Source organism: Athene noctua, chromosome 8, assembly GCF_965140245.1.
Source record: "Athene noctua chromosome 8, bAthNoc1.hap1.1, whole genome shotgun sequence".
In the NCBI taxonomy this organism is placed as follows: domain Eukaryota; kingdom Metazoa; phylum Chordata; class Aves; order Strigiformes; family Strigidae; genus Athene; species Athene noctua.
The window spans coordinates 21,191,736-21,210,478 of record NC_134044.1 but is presented as its reverse complement, the minus strand read 5'-3'; the positions used below and the strand labels follow the sequence as shown (position 1 = coordinate 21,210,478).

Below are 18,743 nucleotides of genomic sequence, written 5' to 3'. Positions count from 1 at the left end.
CAAACATCATAAAGAAGGTGGATATAAGTCACCCAAGAAGATAATACTTTTTTGTAGCATTTGAAGTAAACCTAAGCTGACTCTTCAGATGGCAACATACTGGTGGGACTGGTAATAGTGAACAAGCTGAGGCATAAGAAAGTGTGAACTTCTCAAGAAATACAGCTAATTCTGCTGTTCAGACTGGCTGAGTTGTCACAGACAAGGCACCTGCATGATGAAGTGGACCTGTACCACATGCTACAACTGCTCTTGCACTGGTCAAAGTGCAAAGCCTGAGTTTGTGCTAGGGACAGGAGTACGTGCCCTTCTGGAGTTTAGGTGACTAAGTTAAGGGGTTTAGTGGGCTCCTTTTCTGACAAGATCTACTGCAAAGAAAACTAGAAGTGAGGGCCTGCCCCTCCTTTCCCTTGGGAGTTACTTTTAAGATGAGGGTTTACAATGGCTTTCCCCATGTTACTTTGCAGCCATGCTGCAGCTGTGTCTGGGCCAGGCTCTGACCTCCAAACTTGTCTGGAGCTGCCTCGTCACTGAGGACTCACTGGGTGATCACTGGGATGTGTCTGACCCTGACGTGCCGCTTGACATCCCAGCTCCTTGGCGGGGTCACTGCTCCCACCGGCCTCCTTGTTGTGCTCCCACCCTGCTCAGCTTCCCTTCTACACACAGGTGTACCTGAGTAACTGGTTCCAAGGTCCAGCATGTCACATAGTCAACAACTGCAGCCAGACTTTAAAGAAATGGTGTATTTTGCCCAAACAGATGAGTGAGACTGAAGGTAGATGGAGATACCCTATGAAGTGGTAAGTTCAAACTACAGCTTACCTGCTGATCAACTTTAATTTCCACCTTCCTGCTGCTGTGTCTTTTCAGTTGTGAGAGCCACTGTACAAGATAAGAGAACAGCAGCTTTCTCCACTGAAAAATTCATTTGTTTTGGGTTTTGCCACGGAGCCGGCATTTAATCACTAAGATGTGTCATGCTGCTAAGCTGCATGACAGCTTGATGCACCAAAGGATGTTCCCTACTGAAAATGTAAACTATTTATGCCGTATGTTTTTCTACCTAAAGAATACAGAGATTTTCACTAGTAATGGCTTTCCTTTTTTTCCAGCTAAATTACAAAAAAGTGTCTGCATTTCCATCCTGGTATCAGTGAAGCTAAACAGCTCTTGTACTCTTTACTTTACAATGTGTTTGTCTTCTCTATGATCATTATTTTAAAGCATGAAGGCAATAGTATGTTTTCCCTGTGAAAAAAAGATTTGTATATCACACTAGCCAAGCTGACGCTTTTTCCTGCTCTTTCTGGATTCTAACATAGCTCTTAAAGAGACCAAATGACTGTTTCATTTCCCAGCTGTGCGAGATGCAATTTCTGAAGTAGAATACAGAGGATTATGTCCCATTTTAGGTACCAACAGGAACCTACTATTGCTCAGAGTCTGCAATTACAGTATTTTAGACTTCTCATTATAGCTCGTTATATTTTGATACCTCCATCTGCCTTCACTGAAGATACTATATATCTTAATCTACTTTTCCCCTATAATTTTCCTGTCCTATAGCCTCCCTTTACTTCTTGTTGGGTTGGGGTTTTTTTGACAGCACTTTGCAACAAATGATTTGCAAAGACTCTAGATAGTTTCTGACCACCTGATACTGTAAATGGTTTCTCTGCTGCCCACCCCTGACAAGAAGGCGTGTTAGGGCACTCTGGTTAGGGAAGAATTTTCCTTTTATCTTGGCAATCAATGTCAAAATGACCCTTGCAGTCTGCGGAGAAACACTTCTCACATTTTTGAAATTTTCAAACCTCTTCTGGATTGCAGGACCCAAAATGCTGTTTGGATGCCATACGTTATTTGAATTCACAGATTTTGAAGAAAAACTGTTCCTTGTATTTTTCAGATGTACTTTGTGATCACTCCTAACACAAGGCAGACTTTTTCAGTTGTAGAGAAGCAAATCACTAAATTTGCATTATGAGATCAAAAAGGAAGTTAACGAAGTGAAAGATAAAAAATAACAGAACACTGCCTTTAACGACCTGACAATAATTTATTTCCCTAGCTGTCACTTAAATTTGTCAGAGGCACATTCTGGCAGTGGGGGCCAACAAGACAGTTCAACCACATCTGCCTGAAGTGTTACTTTTCAGGAACAGACTTCTTCTGGATTATTAACCTTCTGTTTAAACTTTTGATTGTGTGTATGCTATCTAGCACTAACCAAGCCTTATAGCATTTTTGAAAGTGCTACATCATTCTTTCCAAGTTCTCAATTTAAGGAAACATTGTATTAGCTTTGACTAACTCTCACTGTCAGTGAAGATACAGACTAGAATTTGACCAGATTCAATTATGCTTATAAGGATTTTGTTGATGGCTTTTTATAGACAGTATGTTGACATTTTGTACAGATGGAAAAATCTGGATTTCTTTCTCCCACTTACTGTTCTCCTACACATGTACACACAGTCCCTCACGTATATATTTGCCAGTTTTAGGAGGATCAGATCATCACAATTATAAGAGGGGAGTTTTTAACACCAGTGTGTTTATTCCTTACAATCAACACAGCACAGAGCTACATCTGTAATTAGTTGCAACAGCAAATAATTCAATTTGCATATGTAAGAACTTAATTTGTGGTACTAATTATTATCCTTTCTTAGGGCAGAATTTGCAAAGGTATTTGTAAATATCTAACCTCCTTCTATGTTTTCTGAAAGCTTCTTAAGCACCATTCTGTGACTTCAGCTGCCAATACCTTTAAAAACAGAATTTGGTATCAGTGTCATAGAACATGCTACAGAAGAAAGATGAATGGAATGCATAATTTTCAATTCAGCTTGTCTCTGCATTTGATTTGGGACACAATATTAGAGGTTGTTGGTTGGTTTGGGTTTTTTTTTTAAGAGAGAAATTCTGGCTCATGCTGTACTTTTAACATGGGTCCCTTACTCCTACTCTAAGTCCGTGATTGTTCTCTGCGCACATATACATCTTTCTTTCCCAGAAGTATTCTTTTTCACTTTTCAAGCTACCTCCTCCTTTCTTGATTCTGCTTTAGATTTTCATTTGTTTCAGAGCTTCTGTTTCCTGCGTTTATGTATTTGAGTTCAACTGCCTTAATAAGACAAGAATCTAGAGAAAATGAACAGATGTATATTACTTACATTTCAATAGCCCCAGCTAAACAGTGTCTGGACTTTGACACTTGATTGCACTGATGTGTTGTGATTAATGCTTTCCTAATTGTAGGCAGCAGTGCAAGCACAGAAAGCTTAATGACTGACTTCTGACTTTCATGCTTGACCTGAAACCTGCTGAAGTCAATGGGAGCCCTCAAAGTCTCCATCCAAAATCCATCAGAGGGACTAAACTTCTCATTAAAAACAGGGGCAGTTGTTTCTGTCTCAGTCTTTGTAACTTGTTCACTGAGCCAAAAGGCAGAGTGGAACACCAGCCAACATATTTTACTTACAGATTTAAAAAGTTTTATGATATAAATTGGAAACCTCTAATAATACGTTATAAACCTAAGGGTAATTATGAAGTTCAGAGCAGATATAATTTTTTTTCATGACTTGTTAATTTACTTGTAAATCAGTCCAGCTTTCTGGATTTAACACTGTGAGGAACACCAAATGATTAAACAAACAGGTATCATATACATGCATCAGTTTGGCATTTCAGTATTCCATTTGGCCTCTGTTTGATGGTTGTTGAAAACAAACCTTATCTGTCAGGAGACTAATGAATGCCTACGCATGAGGGTCACTACCTATGGCTGTTAGTTACTGGAATTACACCATCCACGTAATGCTGGAATTAACGTCTCTTTCTATTTGCAAAAGTATTTGTTAATCACTGTATTTCCAGACAATCCTTACTGAGATAAAAATTATTTGGAAATCATATCACACCAACTTTAATGTGAGCTTCACCTGCTTAGGACAAAACTAATTTTTGATACATTTTATTTGTTTTAAATAAAGGTATGCTCATGCATTAAATGGAAGCAAACATAGAGATAATTCATCTGTATTGTGAAGTTGCCAACTGTTTAACTCTTCATGAGTTAATTAAAACAGTTTCAACATTTTTATTTTAGTGTAGTTTAAACAGTGACAAATTTTAAAGAAATTAAGAGGCTGTTAATTAGTTTGTGACAATGCTTACATGCCTCGTTCATTGCGAGCAATTAAGAAAACAACTTCTGATATTTGTTAATTGCTCTTTAGACAGTATTTTTTACACATTCTGCACAAATACAATGTTAGAGCAACTGACCCGGGGATACAAAAATAACTAGGTTGTTTTACCAGGACTAGAACTCCAACCAGTTTAGATCTTCAGAATACTTTAAAGACTTCTTTGAACATCTTTTGAAAGTTCATATATGTGATGTGACAATTTCGAAAGATGACAATTGCTGGAGAAAGAATTTCACAATGAAAACATGAATACTGCTCTACTATGGATAAGAGACAATAATTAGGAGTAGTTGCATGCTTAAAGTTAAACATCTCCTTGTAGTGCCTGCAGACTTGAGATCAAATATTCTCACTGTATTTTTCTACATGTTGGAAATATAATTTGGGGTTGTAAGAAAATTATCTGCTTTGCTGACTGGAAAGTTGTGATGCTGACTGTAAGTTGCAATGACTTATTCTAAAACTCAGAAACCAGGATGAATCTCCCTTGCTATAAAGCAGTAGATGCTATCAATCTATGGTGTGTTAGAAGCTGGAAAATTCATTAAAAACCCACAAAAACCTGTCTGCTCGGCATACCTTCTGCTGAGTCCCTCATGTATCATAAGAATTTGCTCTGTAGGCAGGATTTCTAGATGTGTTGCAAACTGTACAGGTGGGTGTATACATATTGTCTGTGTCATGATTACCACTAAGTTGCTTGACTGGTGTTCCTGTCAAAAAAGCAAACCTTCATTCATGACAGCCTGTTTTTCATATTTAGGTTAAAAAAAAAAAAAAAGTCAATACCAGTGTTTCCTCCAGTAACATTTTCAGTCTTACCTGAAACCTTCAAACACTTGTCACTAATCTGCAGGCACAAAATGCTGCACTAAGTGCACAAGCAGTAATCCTTCCAGCCATACAAAGGCTCAGCAGTGCCACTGCCTGCGGTTTGACAGAAACTGCCAGAAGTCAGAGGGGGTTCTCAGTTGATGTTTCTTAACTATTCTTTCTAATGTATTTCAATAGGGTCTAATTGGTTTTTCCACAGTCTGTCTCTGCATATTACATGCAACAGACTATTCTTTGTCTACACATTTCCAGAAATCTGAGAAGTGCAAAGGTCCATGACACCATAAGCAGGTACTCAGCCTATCTCCAGGTGAGTCTACGTGTCACTGAAACCGTACTCTGTCTCACAGACCATGCCAAAGTTGGACTTAACAATGACCTTGTTAAAAAGGGAAATGCTTGAATGGGCATGGCTTGGGTTGTTCCATCACCCTGAGACTGGTGTTGTTTTCACACCCCCTCCATCATATTTGGTGCTTATGCCTGCAGACATAATGTTTTCCTCAAAGTAGAGCTACTGTCTAGCAATTATTTTGTGCTGAACTTCCCTTCATCACTCTTGAGCTAATATAGTATCTCGGTGTCATGTCATCTTTGAACAATCCCTTTGCTGCTCTGTAAATTAACAGAAAGTCTGGGCAGCAGGACTGCTTTTGGCAGAATTTGCCAAAAATCTGACAACACAGCTGGAAGTACAGCTCTACATGTTAATTCTCATTAGTACTATTAGCTTTGTCTTTCTTTGCCCAAAGAACATATTTAGTCGAACATCTCTCTCCCATTTTCAATTGGCTAAAATTTATCTCAAATCCACCTAAACTTTGCAGAAAATAATGCTTTGACAAGCATGATCTTGTGGCTCTTGACACAAGAAAATCTCATGAAGGAAAGGATTTTGTAAGCTTTACCACTGATATTGGATACTCAGGAACACTTGAAAAGCAGCTTGACCTTGTTGCATTCAAACTGTGCTTACTGGAGTTTGATGAAAATCTGCTTAGTATTTCACATATCCACTTTGAAATTTCATCATGCCTATCAGTTTTTGGGTTGTTCAGGGACCCTGACGCTGTGAGTTTGACCCTGGGTTCAAAGCTAGCTTGGTGTACATTCATAAGCTTCGTATTGTGGGAGTTATAGGCTGTATGATGGATTTGGGGAGCTGCCTTTTATCGTGCATTGACCTAAACTGTCAGAAAATTTACATCAAACTCACTCAGACATGTCTGGTCCCAGAGTATCTGGAATGCTCCTCTGAGTAGGGTGATGTGGTGACTTGTATCACTTTTTCCTGCAGAATCAGGACACTTCCTGCCTAGCCTGTTTGTTTATTTAGCATATGGGATGAAGCACTATTCATCCAGGCAGCAACTAAGTCAAAGGAACAGAGGATTAATGACATCATAGGGTATGGAGCATGCCCCCTCCTCAGGCCTCAGCAATCTTAAGCTGTATATATATACCCATGGGTTTATTCCATACTGTTTCATTTAGCATTATCCCTGCCTGAACTGTAGTGACTTCTATTTCCTTTTGGGTAATTGAAGTAAAACAAGCAAAAATTGAAAAGAAAAAAAAAAATTACAGCACTGAAAACATGCAGAGATATTTTTGAAAGCACAGGAGATACCCAGGCAGTGTCCCATGAGAGAAAGGGATAGCAAAGTCTTGCGTGTGCCCTGAGTGAGGGGGAACAGTGCACAATATGCATTTGTCTTTCTTTGCTTCTGAGTTCATTAACCTGAAAAGTAGAAAATAAAGTTGCAAGTTCATGCTCACATACCCTGCTCTGGCAAAGATATTTCTGAAGATTAAATTATTTGGAGTATTTTAGTTTATTTGATTAAGACAGCTTCAGAATCTGTTGGGCCCAGTTAAAGAAAGGATCACTTTATATAGGCAGTTAACCCTCATGATCAGACACATCTACATTCTCTGTTAATATGATATGGCTGAATTTCTTAAAATGCAATTGATTTCTACTTACAGAAAATGTAAGAAGAGTCCATAATTATAGGTGGTTCAGCTTTTGCCATGATTTTTTGCTGGTATGTTAAGTCCAGAAGCCAAAAAACATTTAAAGTATGTATTTATAATGCCTTACTTCTTGCACATATGTGTGTGTATCTGCAGACTGCAGAAATGCTTACACAAGCAGAGTTTGTGCTTCAAACAACTTTTTTTATTGCTAGCTCTTTGTATTTGCTAAGCAACACAAATTTACTCTTCCTCAAAATACCATTCCCCAAATAAAACTGCCATTATTTGCAATTGTGCAGTTCAGGACATTGCACTTGCAGTGTGATTCACCCAGGAAAGGCTCCCTTCCTGCACCAGATCTTTGCAGGTGCAATAACCTTTCCATGTCAATCTGTCTCTAATCAGTCTTAATGTCAAGAAATTTCCATCTAGTGTTCATGGTTTTGTTCCACCATGGTAACCAGAAACCTAAGTATACACCTGGTCTTATATAGATCGGGAAGACTTTAAATCAAAATCCTGACAGCGGTTCAGTACATACTAAGTGTTATGCCTCCTTTATCTTTTGTTATATTAAAAGAGGGGGACATGAAGTGAAAATAGAATATAAATTTGCCCTTCTAGTGTGTTCCCCAAGTCTGCTATACCAGTGATATCCCTGCTGGCTTTGAACTGAGCTTCTGAGACCAGCGTCTTTGATAGGATCCTTGCCCTCTCAGTCATGCTGCTTCCTAGAGGAGTTTGTGTCACTGATCTGCTGACAGCCAGATTGCTATTTTTTCTTCAACATTGTACTGAGGGTATAAGTGACATTATGCTGTTTGCAGTGGGTTTTCTTTTCCTTTCCCTGCCCCTCCGCCTCTTAAAATTAATTATTAAATGCAATGCCAGGGACAAACTATTCTTGGGGACTAAAAAACTGTGTTGTTTGTAATAGGCTTGGATTAACTCCAGCTGGTTTTAAGCACCTTTCTCCATTAGCTACAAGAGGTGATTAGCATGAAGAGCCTCCTGAGTCAAGTGTCTTTTTAGCATTTAAAGATAGTGCTGGTGAACCGAACCACCGAATCCTGCATTAGGCCTATTTTAACAGCTCAGCTACAATCTCAGCGCATTACCTTCTCCTGACACAACTGCCCATTTCCCCCTTTGTTTTAGTACTGCTGTTCTGACAAACAAAGCCAGAACGTGTCTCTCCTGCACTCTTCTTTGTTTCAGTTGTATGAATTTCTGAAGGGAAGCCTGTCCGAGGGGCAGCTCAAAGGAATGGGTTATGAACATCGTGGTCATTCACTTCAGACGGGAGCCCCTCGTCACCCGCAGGGCAAGCTCCAGCCCCACAGCCGTGGCGTCCGTGGTGCTTGTTCCTTTATTCTCTTTGTGGTTATTTACCGCCAACATTTAGGAGCTGAGAACTAATCGAGAACTTCTGGAGCGTTGCGTTTCCTCAGACCTGAAGGATCTCTACCTTCTGAAACAAGTACGCTCCAGCTGACGTCCAGAAAAATGCAGGTCGCGGGAAGCGCCAAGGCTGCGGACCCACACCCCGCAGTGAGGCAGCGCCGCCTCTTCTCTTTAACCCCTGGGTTTGAGCCCCTCGCTGTGCGCGGGGCTGCAGCAGGGCGGGGGCGCAGCGCCCTCTCCCGACATGGCCGCCGCGGGACAGCCCTTCGCTGCCGTACCGGCCATAATGTACGTAGCCGCCGGCCGCCTGTGTACTTTTCACCTTCTGGGTTTGGGTTTCTCTCCCTCTCGCAGCACGCTGTAAACCAGGCAGCCGGAGCCCTGGCGGCCGGCCCCGCAGCAGCCGCGGCCCCTCCGGCGCTCCTCCCGCTCCCCAGGGGGCGCTGCGGCCGCCCGCGCCCCGCCCCGCTCGCGGCCCCGCCCCCGGCCCCGCCCCGGCGCATGCGCGTTGCTCCGGCCGGCGGTGTGGGGCCGGAGGCGGGGCCCGGCGCTGGTTCCTGTTCCGGGGCAGCGGCGGCGGGATGGACCGGGAGCTGCTGCGTCAGGCGCTGAGCTACCACGGCCCCGCGCTGCTCTCGCTGCTCCGCGCCGAGCAGCACGACAACCCCGACTTCCGCGGGCTGCTGCCGCCGCCGGGGGCTACTCTGGAGCCGCCCCGCGGGGCCCCGCACCCGCCGGCCGCCTGGTGAGGGGCGCCGCGGCCGTGCGGTCGAGGGGAGCGAGCCGTGAGGGGGCCGCGGGGGGTTTCTCACCGGGTTCTCCTTCCCCTAGGAAAGAGAGGGCGAGTATTGACACCGAGATAAAGCGCTTCATTGCCAAAAAAGCTGATCTGCTCTTTGCTCACTCGTGGAAACCCAATGGGCCTCTCTCCGACACCATTGAAGAAAATGAAGGTAAGGCTGGGCAGGGTGAGGCGCGGCTGCCCTGGAAAGGCGTCCCTGTAACGCCTGCTGGGTGCTCTAAGGATACCGCACTTAAACTAGGAGTCTTTTTAACAACAGGGTGAACATATTTGCTATTGCTTTCTATAGGCCTAAACTTCTTGTTAGTACAAATAAATCAGATTTTAACATGCTTTGCTGTCGTGAAGTATTTTAAGTTGCGGCTTGGTCGTTTTGTAACTGTGAATGTCTCTTGTTGCAGAGTATTATGCTGTTATGCCGCCCCTGGAACGGTTCATGGAGGTTCCCAGGGAAGAGAGGAGAGAATTATTTTTTCGAGACATCGAACGTGGTGATATCGTGATTGGGAGGATTACTTCTATTCGTGAATTTGGCTTTTTCATGGTGTTGATTTGTCTGGGAAGTGGTGTCATACGGGAGATTTCAGACTTAGAAATCACTGTAAGTTGTAGCTTTGATCAATATTTTATTCTAGATGAGTAGTAACCATTTAATGTATTAGTTGGCTCTTACATCTCTTAATGAGCTGGTATAAGTAAAGGTGAAACTGTGCTTTGGGATGGTGCATGGGGGTCTGAGTTTGTGGACAGCTTATGATGCTGTGCTGGATCAGCAAACACTTCTTTTCATGACCTGTAATCAATATTACTTCTGAGTTTAAAATTTTTGGATGCATACATTTTTATTTCAACCAAGCCATGCTTTTAACTGTCACGGCTCATGTGTGCATTGAGATTAAACTAATCTTCTGTCTTAATCTTGGGGAGTAAAATTGAACCCTTTTTGGCTTTGTTTATGATATTGCTACTTTTTTCTGTTGTAGGCTCTTTGTCCTTTGAGAGATGTGCCTTCTCAAAGCAACCATGGAGATCCTTTATCTTATTATCAAACTGGAGACCTTATTCGAGGCAAGTAGCTGCAAAAGTTGTCAGGAATCTGATTTTCTTGGTTTTGAGACATTTCTGTAATTTTACCTTAACTTTCTTTGTTTCTGTAGCTGCCATCAAGGATGTTGATCGTTACCATGAGAAGCTCACAACATCGCTTTATAGCTCAGCTCTTCCACCCAACCTTTCCAGTACAAAGCTTGGTGTAATTACTTCTGATGACTTCCCATTGCATTACAGGTAAGAATACATTATTGGACTGTACTTGTAAGGTGTATTTAGTGTGTCTGGAGAGCATCTCTGACAGACTGCTCTGTGAACTTGTGGTGTTTCTGGTTTAATTGGTTGACTACATTCTTTCTGTTGTTTGTCTCTTAATGTACTTTTTTGGGGGTATGTCAGGTATAGATGGTCTTTTAGCATCTTTCCCAAAATGTAATGAAAGCAGAAAGCAAAGTGAAGTATCTGTCACTGTTGGACTGTGTGGAAAAAAAAAAAACCCAAGCAGCAAAAAACCCCTTAACCCAACAACAATCAAAAAAAAAACCAACCAAGAGACAAAAACCTTGGCAGACTGGAATATGACATTTTAGAATCTTAAAATTACCCTTAGAAGGCAGAAGAACCCAGCTATCTGTAATTTTTGTAATGCTTTTGTATGTCCTGGAGATAACTAGACAGGTGTCAAAATGGGTTTCAAAAGCTCAGTTAGACTAAAGGATATAAGGGTTGCTAAATAATAGGAAAACATATGCCTGTAAAAGAACAGCTTGCGGTCAGTAATAAGTATCAATATAGGCACTTTTATTCTAAGTATCAAACTGTGTGTAGTGTCTGTGAGGTGCTTGTATACATTGGTGCTTTTTTCAAGGCGAAGCATGGAAGTTGCTAATACAGCAGAGACATTTGAAGAGGTTTTGCATCGTTCCCCGGGATTCGCTAATCCATCATTAGTTGAATATTTAGCAGAAAAACTAGGACTAAGTGAATCAAATCCACCGTCTTTGATGAGAAGTCTTCAAATGTAAGTGATTTTTACATTGTGCCTGTCCTATAGCTTTGTGGAGATTATTCTAATCCATTGAAATAGATTTGTGAGTGGAAGTCCTAGACCACTTACACTTAAACCTTTTTCATTTTGATTTGCATGACTGCAGCTTACGTGTCCTTAAATATTTAAAAGTGAAGTCCTCTAGAATAAGAAATCTACATTTGAAATTCCATAGCTCTGGATGAGCACGATGCTCTCGCACACAGAATGTTTGATACCAAATACTTTAGAAATGTATTGCTTGGATCTTGTCAATATCTTTGGATTGCAGTGCAGGGTGTTTTAAGTCTTAGTGTTTTCTGTCAGATGTTTATTCACAATGTTTATTTTAGTAATAGATCTGACCTCTTTAGCAAAACAGGCTCAAACATATGCAGTGGCTGATGATGTGAGCCCTATATTAGGCCACAAAGCAGATGTGAATATGGTATATTTTTGTTAAATGTACTGCAGCTGTACTATGTCAGTTCAGCACTTTTAGAATGGGACTGGGAAAACTGATTTCAGAAAATGAAAGAACTTTCCTGACTGAGGGAGAGCAGTAAGGCATTGTATAAATAATATTTCCGCTTATTTCAACTGCACTGTAGATATGGACTCACAAGACCAACTTCATGTTTTTGTTTGTTTTTTGCCTTAAAGTAAAAATTTCAGTGAAGAAGATTTTGCCCCTGCATTGAGGAAAAAGCAGTCTGCATCTTGGGCCTTGAAATGGTATGCAATACATTTCCTCGTCAGCGTTTGTCGTTAGGTTAGATTAGGTTACAAATTATATTTCTTAAAGGAATACCCATTGAACCAGTTTTTCCACCACTTGTGTAGTGGTGTAACCAGGAAGATCATCTTGAAAGTAACCTTAACTGCCAAGTGGGTACGTGATAGATAAAGTCTTGAGATTCAGTTCCAGAATACGTGTCAGGTTTAAGGAAGAACCTCTTTGAATATTTATAATATGCTGGCCCATTGATGAGATGAGAGCAAGATTTGTGATAATACCAAATACACAATTTTCCATTTTATAATGTAAATGAATGACCTAACACTGCTTGTTATGCCATTTAAGCCGGAAACTGTAGATTTAACAAGTGCACTTGCTGTCTTTAAGAAGTTAAAGGTATTTCCCTGGCTGCATTTTGAAGAGCAGCTCTGGATAGGTGCTGTTGCTTTATGCTATGCTGTATATGTGGGTATGCTTACAGAGTGGAGGAGGCAGAAGTAAGAGAATTTTCTCCTAAAAATCTGATCTTTTTATGGAAAAACTTCTCTTGAATTTACCAGTGGGGAAAAAAAAAATCATCTGAAAGAAGCTTCAGTATTTCTGCTTTCTATGCTAACAGAGCAGTGTTTTTCTTAAAACAATAGTATTTTGCAACTCAGCAACTTTTTCTGCAATTAATCTAGTGATGTTAAATCAAATATAAATTTTAATTTTTAAAAAAAGTCTGTAATTAAAACTTTTGAAATTCAACTCATAAGTTCTCTACCAATACATTAATCTCCTGGCAAATGTAGAAGAAAGATTCATTTATTCTTAGGTTTTATATTTCATATTATTTAAGTTTGAGATGAACTGGTTTCAGTGTGTACCGTCTACCCATCTCACTTTGTGTCGTTGGTCTAATGGTGATTTTTAGCCTTGAATATAATGAAGCCTGTTCCAGTTTAATGGTTGTAGGTCACACAGAGTTTTGGGCAGAAATGTGCATAAATATTCCATAAATGAAAAACTGTGTAATGTAGTAGCACCATCTGCAGAAACACTCGCTAATGCCACAAGATTTTCTATTAAAGATAATGTATTGTTGTAGAATTACATCAATATTGCATTAATTTGAAATGCCAGTGTTAAGTACATAACATAGTCAAGTTTTATTACCTATCACTTGTTTGGAACCATAACTTCTGAGTAATTAACAATATAAAATCTGTATAGGCTAGCTGTACATAATATTTTCTAAATATTTTTCTCCAGTGTGAAGGCTGGGGTTGATTATTTTAAAGTTGGGCGCCACGTGGAAGCCATGAATGAGTACAACAAGGCTTTGGAAATTGATCCACAGAATGTTGAAGCTCTGGTAGCACGTGGAGCTTTGTAAGTCTGCTTATTTCATTGCTTTTTCTACTTTGTGAAGGAGAAACATTACTAAAATCTGTGCAACTTTTCTGTTGTTCTAGGTATGCAACAAAAGGAAGTCTGAACAAAGCAATAGGTGACTTTGAAATTGCCTTAGAAAACTGTCCTACCCATAGAAATGCAAGAAAATACCTCTGTCAGACACTTGTGGAAAGAGGCGGGCAGTAAGTGTTGGGGTTGTATTTTTGTTTGGTTGCTAACAGTTCTTCCTCATGTTTATAATACCATTCTAGTTAAGACACAGAATAGCATCTTTCCTTCCTGGTTATGTGTTTAAAAAATGTTGGAAATATACCTGCTTGTGCAGTTGGCTTACACTTTCTCCTCCATCCCAGCTAAAATCCTGGCAAAATATTTGAGACTTAATCCTTGATATCCTTTCACTGGTAGGACACCAGGCTTGCATAAAGTCTTGTGAAATATTTGAATGTATTCCAGGAAGTTGATTGGGTTTTTTTAAAAGAAAATACTTGTAACAAAATTATGTTCTGTTACTCTACTGAAATGTTGGTTAACCACTCTTAACACAGCATTATACTTTTGAATATTCATGGAATTGATTTCTTCTAAGTCCTGTGTTAAGAAGAGAGAGAATATTTTTGAAACTGGAATTGAAATTTCAAAGAATAGTAGAACTGATGATGATTAGGAGATAGCAAAGAAATCAATGGTTTTTCCAAAATACTGAGGTGGGCTACGGTGGTAGATGGGGTCTTGGGGGGATGCAGTGGTAGTGTCATAATGCAAATAAGAAAGATAGTCCTAAAAATAAGGAAAAAAAATGTCAAAATTTATGGCTTAATTATATATGAATTATCACTTAAATTTTAGATTGGAAGAGGAAGACAAACTACTAAATGCTGAGAATTACTATAAAAAAGCCTTAAGTTTGGATGAGACTTTTCAGGAAGCAGAAGAGGCCTTAACGAAACTCCGTAAGCATATGCAGGTGATTCTTTACTTTCTCTTCATGTAGTGCTCTCAACAACAATAACCGAACATCAAAAATCGTATTAAATCTTTTGAACAGGGAGAGTTTAAGTTGATGGTTTGTCTTATTCTCTGCTTCCCTTCTCCACAGTAAATCTTTTACAGTGAGCATTATGGCTGTACCTACCAGAAGAAAGGTACCTTTTGATGACTCCACTTTGAACAGGATAGTAAAGAAATGCCAAACAGTGGAGATGGGGAAAGAGCAAAGCCTGATAACTCTGTCAGCTGAAGCAAGGATAAGAATATTCTATCATACAAGCATGATTAACAATATTGAATTAAAACACTCTCTGAATGCAGACATGCAAATTGTAAACATGTAGGCAAGCCAAATAAACACTGCACACCATCCTACCAGCCAGATCCTTGTCATTTGGAGTAATTGTAAAAAGACAGAGTAACACCAGTCAAAGCTAACACACAGGAGGATCACATGAGAGGGGAAGTTAAGAAGTAATTTAAAGGAAAACAGCAGCAGATAGAGGGTGGGTGGGCAGGCAGTTTTGAATATCTTTCTTCTCTGCTGTCTGCTGGTTTTTATCTGTTTTCTTGCACGCAGCATGTCTCCCAGGTGAGCCCTGGTGGGTCTCTATGCTAATCTGAGTGGCTGTCTTCTTTCATTTACCTCCTTTACTTGTGTTGTCTTTCAGAGAGGATCAAAGAGTAAAATAGAGCACTGAGGAGCAGGCTTGTTTTGTTCTATGCTTCTGCATGTAAGGAGGTACATACACTGGGGTAGATGGCCTTAATCGACACTTCTTCAGTTGGTGGAGCCATAATGCTGACAGGTTGTGTTGCAAGAAGGGGGAAGAGGATATATGACAATCTCTGTAATAAAACTGAACTACATTGTAGATAAACCGTTGTCTGCTATTTCAGCACTACATACATTTGGCTGCTTTAGAAAGAGATGTCAGTCTCAGTTAAAAATGATGAAGAATATTCTCAGCAAGTAGGAGACAAATTTTGCTTACTTTTAGCATCTTCCTGGTATGGGTCACTGATGCAGCAGATAAAACCCACAATGCTAGCTATTGTTTGATAGTTTGCATAGCAATTATGCAACTGCAATTAAGGGTTTCCTTTATTATATCTGTTAAGATAGTTGCTAAGTTGTGAAAACAATAAACAGACTTTCTGTTCACTCTGAATATGAAGAGATCTGCTCTTTAGGGCTGTAGATGGCAGAAGTCTGGTCTCTAATAGACTTAAGTAGTTCTTAGTAGGATTATTCATCTGGTGAGATGCTCTTCTGCATTTACCTCTATTTTAATACATAAGTCTCATGCTATCGCTGTTGTACTAGAATGGCTGAAGCAACACTAAGTATGTTTTCCTGTAATACTGATTATGTGTTTTTCTCCAATGCATTTTCTTCTGAATTGGACCGTTGTTGCTGTATGTGACATCTGGTGCTGCTCATCACCAACAAACCCTTGGAACATGGTTTCTTACGTAAACTATGCATCAAACTGGTCTGTGAAATTGTTACAAAACGGTTTGTATTCAAACATGGCCAACTTGAATACATTTTAAAATGGGTTCTGCCATGTTTTACTTGTGAACTACAATAATGATAATTTCTCTCAAACCTTTATCTCTTTTTTTTTTCTCTTTTTTTTTCCCCTTCTTTTCTTCATGTTGATAATACTGTTGGTTTTTTGCATATTCTATATATACCTTTTGGGGTCCACGCTTCATGGTGTGCTGGATCACGGGTACCACTGCAATGGCTGGTCAATTACATTTTTTTAATGGAAAAAAACTGCAATATGGTCCTTAATGTAAACCTGATTATCTCAATGGCCAATGCCAAACTCCTGAACAATATTAATTCTTGATCTGGGAATCCTGGTAAAACATCCCTGGTGTAATTATACATTTGAATGGGGTTGGGGACATGGGGAAAAATACCCATGTTAACACTTCTGATGTAATTTAATTTTTTTATGATGCTTGGGTTCAAAAAAGAAATCTTTGGAAATGAGGGAGAAACAAGCTGCCAAAGAAGAGAGACAGAAAGAAAAGAAAATAGAAACAAGTGCAGAAAAATTGCGTAAGCTCTTAAAAGAAGAAAAAAGGTAACTTTGTTATTTTCGATATACTGATTATGTGGCAATAAGCACAGATAAGACTATGAACAATCCACTTCCAAACGGATTGTCGAGCAGTAAGCTAGGTACAACTTAACACCTAGGTAAGCTGCTTTTCCTCCAGAATTTTTTTTGTGGGCAGTGTCCTTTAGTGCATAGGACCTTTAATGGAGATATATGTGGAAGAGAAGTTTAAAAAATACTTTTCCATGTGAAGTATTTGCAGAGTGTAATGCCATATTAAACTGGGAGAGATGCCTTTTACAAGACGCTGTTCAGTGGGTTTAATCTTAATTTTTTGATAAAGAAATGGCATTTGAAATTGTCTTGCCAAGTCAGGCTCAGTTTCCATTCAGTCTCAGCCAAACTGGGGAGTACAGATTTGCTTTCTACATATAATTTTTGCCTGATACTGAAGATTATCTCACAAGTTAATTACATTTTTTAGGTTGAAGAAGAAAAGGAAAGTATCAACTTCCTCCTCCTCCTCCTCTTCCTCATCATCATCATCAAGTGATTCTTCGTCAGATATATCAATTTCTTCTTCCTCCTCTTCCTCTGATCACAAGAAACATAAGAAAAAGCGTCGGAATAGATCAGAGTCTGCCCGCAGCTCCAAAAAATGCTCATCTAGAGCTTCTTCCCATTATAAAGATCAGATTAGGAAAGAGGAATGGTATTCGCCTCCAGCTGATACCTCTGCTTCCTTTCTTAACCAAAATTTTGAAGTGGAAAAACTGCTGGAAAGGCAGGACAGCTTAGTGTGTCCAAAAACAGAGGTAAAGGAGAAAGACAGACACTGTTCTTTTTCAAGGACTTCAGGTGATGATGAAGACACTCTTGGAGGTAGGTCTGAAGATTCAAGAGATTCTTACAGTAGCTCCAGAACTCTGCCAAGTAGTAGCAAAAGTGAAAAATATGGTAAAACAGATAGGTTTTTCTCCAGTTGGAGGGGTTCTTCAGGTCCATATCATAAGTCAGATGATAAACCTAGGATGCATTATTTTAGGAAATTAGAAAGGGACGTAGAGGGGAGAAAAGAGCAGTTTAAAAAACATGGCTCAGGTCAAGACAGGTATGACAGGTATTACATGTCTCCAGCAGGGTCTGACTATTCTGGCAAGTCAGTGGGAAAGTACAGATCGTGTTCTAGCACCTGCTTACGTGAAGGTGATAAAAGTTATGATAGTGATAGGCATGTGTTAAGTCGTCATAAACATGAAAGCGAGTATAAGAGTAGGAAAAGAAGTTACGAGGAGACTAATAAAACCGAGGAACCAGATGAGGAAATGTCTGTAAATGGTACAGCAGAAACTGAAAGTGGCACTAAAAGAAACCTGCCTCAGAACTTGGTTAATATATTTAATCAGATAGCTGAGTTTGAGAGGGAAAAAGGAAGTAAGCAGAAGAAACAGTAAAGTACCTAAGAAACAGTATTCTGATGAGTGTAGTTAAATGAACTTTTATCTGAGTATCTCTTGAGGAAATGCATATGAAGAGTGATAGAAAGGCAGAATTTGTTCTGTCTTGTAGAATGTCAGATGTTTTAGACTTTATGTTGGAAAGAGATGCAAGAATATCTTACATAAAATATCAGTAGTTATTTAAAATCTAAGTTTCCCATGCTCTTAATTTGGGATGTTCCTGTATGATATTGTGTGTCTGATGGGTTGAAACCCTTTGATAGCCCTGTAGTTAGCTGTAACTCACATCAAATATGCACTTTAACAACAGCTGGTTTTGGCTTGTTTTTTCTCATCCCCTGAGGTACTATTGACTGTTGATATTTTTGTATCACACTTCCAGCTATAGAGAGAGGATAACAAAGTCATGTGCCATCAATGTATATAGCTCATTTGATCATTAAATTTTCTTAATTTTTTCTTAATTTTGTGTCTTGATTTTTGTCAATGTTGCTGGGATGTTTCATACTGGTGCTGTGGTTATGTATGCTCCTTAAGGGAATGGAATCCTCCAGTGTCTGTGAAGGCAAGTGTATTCCATTTTTAAATGCGTCAAACACGTTGTCTAAGTAATGTAAAAAATACCCAACCGAAGTAGAAGAGAGTTTTAAGTGTTTACTGTCTGGGTAAGTTCAAGTGTGGGCCTGTTCTTCGTTTAGGGGTTTTTTTGTTAGGCATTTGCTTTACAAGTGGCTTGAAGGCAGTGGTTTCATTGCTGT

General features: G+C 39.7%; 1 protein-coding gene across 2 annotated transcripts; it reads left to right on the top strand.

The window, feature by feature from the left end:
- The first annotated feature begins 9,007 nt into the window (after positions 1-9,007).
- TTC14 (tetratricopeptide repeat domain 14) lies at positions 9,008-18,449 on the top strand. Of its 2 annotated transcripts, XM_074911687.1 has the most exons (12): positions 9,008-9,186; positions 9,273-9,394; positions 9,645-9,844; positions 10,227-10,311; positions 10,401-10,530; positions 11,162-11,314; positions 11,984-12,055; positions 13,314-13,433; positions 13,517-13,639; positions 14,307-14,424; positions 16,440-16,549; positions 17,010-18,449. In XM_074911687.1, exons 1-12 carry the CDS (start codon positions 9,023-9,025, stop codon positions 17,977-17,979), a joined length of 2,367 nt encoding a protein of 788 aa, XP_074767788.1. In that variant the 5' UTR covers positions 9,008-9,022; the 3' UTR covers positions 17,980-18,449. The 2 variants fall into 2 exon arrangements, 1 of the variants encoding a protein (XP_074767788.1); XR_012634026.1 differs by lacking the exon at positions 17,010-18,449 and having other exon boundaries at positions 14,307-15,966; positions 16,440-16,551.
- Positions 18,450-18,743: the final 294 nt, after the last annotated feature.

Bases quoted from the DNA above. Each gene is read 5' to 3' on its own strand.
- TTC14 (XM_074911687.1), top strand. From the start codon at position 9,023: ATGGACCGGGAGCTGCTGCGTCAGGCGCTGAGCTACCACGGCCCCGCG. The intron at 13,434-13,516 runs GTAAGTCTGCTT...CTGTTGTTCTAG, and splicing joins CTGGTAGCACGTGGAGCTTT to GTATGCAACAAAAGGAAGTC. The intron at 16,550-17,009 runs GTAACTTTGTTA...TACATTTTTTAG, and splicing joins CTCTTAAAAGAAGAAAAAAG to GTTGAAGAAGAAAAGGAAAG.